The sequence below is a fragment of the Cornus florida genome, unplaced genomic scaffold, assembly GCF_030987335.1.
Source record: "Cornus florida cultivar Cherokee Brave unplaced genomic scaffold, ASM3098733v1 CherokeeBrave_3.0.0_Hap2_Chr04, whole genome shotgun sequence".
In the NCBI taxonomy this organism is placed as follows: Eukaryota; Viridiplantae; Streptophyta; class Magnoliopsida; order Cornales; family Cornaceae; genus Cornus; species Cornus florida.
Window position 1 is genome coordinate 100,301,628 of NW_026775574.1, and position 6,599 is coordinate 100,308,226.

Consider the following 6,599-nt stretch of genomic DNA (forward strand, 5'->3'; position numbering starts at 1 on the left):
ATATTATATCCTAGCCATTTTATTTTCAAAGGCAATATTTGATAAGTTGTTCGAATGAAACTTTTGGTACTCTCGACATGGGAGAAAGACTTTAGTGTACACGGGTGATACTAGGTCAGGGATATCAATCAATTATATATTGTCGTATAAGTAAAAATAATTTATTTTAGTAAGTTTGGCATTTTTTAATCCGTTGATGATACCATATCATTAATACAACTGGAGTAATATATTATATATGTCATCAACCTATATTGTCATATGAATAAAAAATACATTACTTAAAGCGGATCAATTTTTTTTTTGGTTAAACTTAAAGCGGATCTTATTTATTACTAGGTGGCAAATTTTAATAAATATGTTTTTAATGCTGCCAGAGTGATAATGTATATCCCCTCGCACAGGGACTGTGGAGCCAACCACAATTGATGGGATCCACAAATTATGTATTACAGTGCCCCAACAGTTCTTCGATCGAGACAAGGTATGGATTATGGACACTCCATTTCGAATGAAATGGACCTACCTACCAATTATATTGTAAAGTATGAAAAACATGGAAAATAATTGTAGATATACGGCCGGCTGAGGAATAAAGTTTCTATATATATATATATATATTCAAATGCTATATGCTAGTGCATGATGATGCGTCGTGTATAGAAGTCAAAAGCTCTCATATAAGGCGTAGAAAAAAGAGTCACAAAAAAAGTGAACTTGCATGTGATTTAAAGGATGCTGGTCGAAATTTTAACCAAAAAAAAAAAAAAAAAAAGGATGCTGGTCGAAATTTTTTTATTTCTTGACTTTGTTTTTTTGGGTAAATTGTTTCTTAATTGTATTGAATAATATCAAAGATTTGGATTTAATACATTTTGATTTGAAAATTTCTCAGTTAGCATTCTTCATTTGACAAAAAACTTTGCTAAAGTTTGTGAAATCCAAACTCTTCTTTTTTTTTTTTTTTCGGATACCATATATAACTCTAAATGTTCAAAAAGGCCAAATATATTTTTTTCTTACTACTTTGAAGGACTGGACTTATTCTTACAAAATTTATAACACTCAGAATAAACTATTAGATAATGTTGTCAATTCACATTTCCATTTAGATCGGATGTGAAACAAGAACTCATAACATTTTTGAAGAAAAAGAAAAAAAAAAACTGCCATCTACAACTCCAAATATTTCCAAAAGGCCAAACATATTTCTTACTAGAGAGAGCAGATAAAATACACACTTGCAGAGATCAAATAGATCATTATTACACCATTTTAATTGAATTTAGTATAAAAAACTTGAAATAAAATTAACTGAACAATTAAACCACAACTTATATGTATAGTTGTCATCTAAACCAGAAGCTGAAAACCAGAACTTTTATCGTCTGCAATTGGTGAAACATATTTGAGTAATTCCTTGTCACTCTCAAATTTAGGCATGTCCTCTTCCTTCAAGTTGACCCATACCTCAATTCCATCACCCAATTTGGTGTCCATGAACACAACCAAATTCTTGAATGTCAAGCTAGCTGACCCAACCCACACAGGCTTTCCCCACCCGAAATCAGCTTCATAGAGAGGAAACCTGCACAAACTGGTGAAGCTAACCGAAACCACCTCCTCTTTTTTGACCGACTTAGCCCTATTCTTTATGAAATTCAAGAAGTCATCACCCTCTTGAAGTTTCTTCACGAACTCACCATTGATGTTCTTGATAGCATCTCGCACACTGCTCACAACCCCGTAACATTCTTCCTTGGAGTCCATGGATGGCACCGCGATCGCGAAGCTGCTAACGTTGCCAAAATAGTACTCTGGCAAAGGAGGGTCCATCCTCGTGCGTAGGTTCACCGCGTGGAGCACGGTGTTGAGCTTCTCGGTCTCTTCTTTGGTTTGTGTGCTGGCCACAAAACGGCTCCATATGAAGGTTGACAAGGCCTCAATACGAGTAGGGCGTCTGGAGTTTTCTACACTTGTGTTGTCTGTGTATTTTGCTCTTAGAGAAGCAATCTTGGAGGCACTGAAAATGAACCTCTTTGTCACAATCTCCTCCTTGAAGATCCCAATGCCAGCCTTGAATCCAGACATTTCTCTTGGAGGGAAGAGCTTGGCCAACCCGAAATGGGGAGTGACCATATCACTATCCCCACGAGCAGTGCCAGCCCAGCCATTGACAAACATGAACATGGACAAAGCGTCCGCGATCTTGTGTGAAATGCACACACCAATAGCGAGCCCACCACACTCGAAGATGTTCACTTGAATGGCCAGGACTAGCTCTCCAATATTGTCCAGTTTACAAGGAAGCAGCTTGTTAAGGTCACTAGGGTTTGGTTGATCAATGACATCAGAAAGTTGGCACTTGACTTTGGCCTCCAAGTAGAGGACACCCTCGTCGTTGCAGTGGATGAAGGCGTTATCTTTGGCTCTCCCCGCAAGAGGGTAGAACCGGGTTAAAGCCTCCGATAACGACTGCTTGAGGTGGTGAGATCTGTTTATATGGCGGTGTCCGGTTTCAGAGTCAGAGGGGTAGAATAGAACAATGGGCATGAACACCGGGGCGGCGATTTGATCACAAAAAGAGAGCTGCAGCTTGCTAAGGTGGTCAGGGGTGGGAGAAGAAGGTTTAATGGCATCTCTAGAGATCACTTCAACCTTCATGGTGGTAAATGGTTAAAAAGCAAAACTCACAAGACAAAGTATAAGAGTATAGACTACTGTGTGTAGTGTGTGTTGATTGACTCTAGCTCTTTGTGTGTGCATGAAAAATGAAGTGCCTATTGCCCTCTTATATAGTGTTGGCTCTAGTGGATTTAGTATGAGATTAATGACCAACTTGCTTATATATTATATAAGCAAGTTGGTGATTGAAATATTTGTTTTTTGTGAGTGATCGAGTTGGTGGTTATTAGTCTTTGTATAATTGTATTGAACTAGAGAATTTTCTAAATAAATGTGAAACTAGGTGTATGATTTCAAATATAGGCCAGGCGGTTTTATACGTGTTATTAGGAAAATTTTGACTTCAAATGACAAGTGGGTTTGGTTTTTATCCAAAACTACAATGGTGATGGGGTAGGCCATAAAGCGAGTAGACAAAAAAAAGTAGTACTTTGACCCGATAAAGGTCCTATTTGACTAGCCGGGCGGGTCAACTGTAAAAACCATGGATCTTCAACAATTTAAGAAAAAATATAGATGCGTTTCAGACCATTTTTGCAGTCACATCTCTACCAATAAAATTCACAAAAAAATAAGAATATACATTAGTTGAAAAAGGTGTTCAGGCAAGTGGTTTTTGTAATACTTATTTACATAATATATTCAGTGATATATGGATATAGAGGGTTGACGGAAGAGCTTTTTATTATTTATTTATCATTATTATTTTTGGCCGGGTTGGGTAAATATTGAGCTTGATTGAATCCGTACCTCCCCTTGGACTAATGAGGTTTATATATATATATATATATATATATATATATATATATATATGGACAAATCTTCCAACAATGGTGTTTATGGAAGAACTCTTGGTCATTTATGCTTATCATGTATAATATTATGTTTGTACACACAGTACAAATCGCAAGATTATGAATATCTGAGAATAATTTAGTTTCATATATATATATATATTTTTTCATGCATGTGAATTAACATATAACATGCCTGAAGCATGTAATAATTGGATTTGAACAAACAATGAGCACGAGCATCTCCAATGCTATTTCATTTGGGCTGTTAAATTCAAAATTTGAGAGAGGTGTAAAAAGTGAGCTCTTCAATGGCTTTTCATTTGGGCTTTCAAATTTTGAGAATGTCAAATTTTCTCTTATATATAGGAACTACCAATTTTTTTGACAAGCCTTCTCTCTCTCTCTGTATCAACACATTCGTGCTCACACACGCACGTATATAATCTCAATCCAAAAGCTGTTCCACACACACACACACACACACATATATATATAATTTTAACCCAAATTCGTCTATATATATATATATATATTTAAAAAAGATCATAAAAAATTTCACCAAATAGGATTTAGTTTGCAAAATAAGAATTACAGACCTTGATTAGTTGATTTAGAAAAAAAAATTAAACAAAACCCATATATACAATTTAGCAGTTGCAGAGACAGAGAGAGGCCTTGAGAATTGTGAGAGTGGCTGAAACTTGCGAACGGCGAACCCGAATTGAAATAGCGGGCGAAGTAAACTGAAAGATATAGGTTTTTGAACAATCTGAAATGATATGCCAATATGGGTTTTGATCTTTTGATTCTTGCAGACAGATAGATAAATTGAAATATATGGGTTTTCAACTTTTGATTCTTGCAGATTTTCTAGTTTGCAGTTGCAGAGAGAGAGATAGAGAGAGAGGGGGAGTTCAGAGTTGAGAACGAGAATAGAGATGGAGGCTGAAATGATTTGTCCTAAAAATATATATATTTTTAATAATAATATACTCAAATATATATAATATACATATATAATATATATGAATTTTCGAAAAGGAAAAAAAAATTATTTAAAAAGATTATATAATAATATAATCAAATATATAAATTTATACATATATTTGGTCCTTTTTTGATCAGATATTTTAAATTTTTGTTTCTTTTTAATTAGGTTTAATTTTAGTTTCCTTCTAATGTTACAACTTGCTTTGGAATGTGCCAAATATTAATATTACTAATGCAAATATGAATGGTGAGAATGGTAGTTGAAAAAGAATGGTGATTGTATTAAAAAATAGCATTTTGCATGAAATGCGCCATTAGAGCAGAATTGTTAAAATGTAATATTTTGACATTGTAACACATGTCAAAATATAAATTTGATATGCGAAAATAACTTTTAACATTGAAGATGCTCTTAGGTAAGAATATAAAATCATTGTTGGCTAGGATTCTAGCAAAACCATGAGCCAAGTTTCAAACACAGGGTTTGGCAACTTTAAACTAAGGTTTCACGAAAGTTCCTGTATAGCAAGATAGAGCTACACATTCAGTAGTCCAATGTGAAAAGGTAAGCAAGATAGAGCTACACATTCAGTAGTCCAATGTGAAAAGGTAAGGGAATTGTATTGACTCCCCCCCCCCCCCCCCCCCCCCTCCCCTTTTTTTTTTTTTTCAAATGTTTCTAAACACAGAAAAGCAGCCGCCTCAACTTTCTCTCCCTCCTCTCTCTTACTTTCTCTCTATAGCAGCTACGTCATTTCACTCTGCCTCTTTGCTCCTTTCCATTAGAGTGGGGAGATGAAACTCGCATTTTACGACTGTAATAAACTCGGCATATTTCAATAAATGTGTTCTGTGAATATTTTTTATGTCATTTTTGGTTTTATTCGGCTAAATTTGTTTCATATTTGGTTCGTTCTCGGATTACATGGGCAGATCTGTTATTTTCTCTGACTAGATCTCTGATCTAAGCCAGTTTGATTTTTCCTGTGATTAAATTTTTTTTTCATTGATTTGATCTTGTGCGAGGTTTCTTAGGTATTGGAGCACCTTATGGTTGTAGCTTTGGAGGGATTGCTGTGTTAATGGCCAGATCTTTCGGTCTCTCCTGTTTGCTGCGTTCTTTCATGGTGGTTCCGTTTGCAGAATATTTGGTTATGTTTCCTCTACAAATATGGAGCCTGTTCTTTATTTATTTACTTTACTTCAAAATTTGTATGCCTTTTCTGATTTGGCTTTTATGCTTCTGTACTACCATCTTAGCTGCTTTAGGCCTTTTTATCTTTAAATAACGACCAAAAAAAAAATTCCCAAATCAATCATATTCATTATTTTGGTTTTGATCTAAAAGATTTTGTTTTAGAGGCTCCATCTGGATAATGAAGTGTGACATTGATATAATGTAACGTTTGTCAACATGACAAATGACTAATCCGGCCAACCATGAATGCCGACAGTTCCAGTACAGTTCAGGTCCCCATCGCGGTTTTGTATTCGTATTCAAAATCATTTAAGGACCTCTTGTTCCTTATCTCTGGTTTCGATTAAGTTCTCCCACCCTATTCCCCTTTTTATCTTGCGGGACGTGGCCCCGATTTTAGGACCCTTGTATTTCAGTATATAATGATTTAGGAGGAGCGTAATATGACAAGAATAATAAGGGTCTGGGGGATGAAACCAATTAAACACATGCACAAGGATCCCTCCCTCCCATGTGGATGGAGACTCGTCAAAAACATTAATCTTTGAAAGCGGATTCGAACACTCATATTTCTTGGATGAGGGGTGCTATATGCAGTGCTTTGTCCTTTTATAGCGTTAGTTTTAAATTTTATGTTTTTAAACAAAAATATCTTTTCGTAAATAAAAAAAAAAAAAAAGAATCCATACACATACAAGATGGATTCTGAAATCAATTATATATTTCTTCTTACAACTATCCTTGAATTAATGATTTCTTTCTTCTTTGTGTTTTTTTCTATATATATATATATATATGTATGTATCTTTTTGTTTTTATTTTTACAACTATCCTTGTATAAATGGATTTTTTTTTAACAAAAAAAAAAAGAAAAGGAAAGGAAATAAAAGAATTCATTCACCATGATAGTTGTAAAAAGAAATATATAC

The 6,599-nt window shown here is 34.7% G+C and overlaps 1 protein-coding gene across 1 annotated transcript; it reads right to left on the minus strand.

The window, feature by feature from the left end:
• Positions 1-1,188: 1,188 nt before the first annotated feature.
• LOC132304206 (stemmadenine O-acetyltransferase-like) lies at positions 1,189-2,934 on the minus strand. The gene has a single exon (XM_059801778.1). The coding sequence runs from the start codon at positions 2,662-2,664 to the stop codon at positions 1,354-1,356; it is 1,311 nt and encodes a 436-aa protein (XP_059657761.1). The 5' UTR covers positions 2,665-2,934; the 3' UTR covers positions 1,189-1,353.
• Positions 2,935-6,599: the final 3,665 nt, after the last annotated feature.

Excerpts from the sequence above, each read along its gene's own strand:
- LOC132304206 (XM_059801778.1), bottom strand. The coding sequence starts at position 2,664 with ATGAAGGTTGAAGTGATCTCTAGAGATGCCATTAAACCTTCTTCTCCC.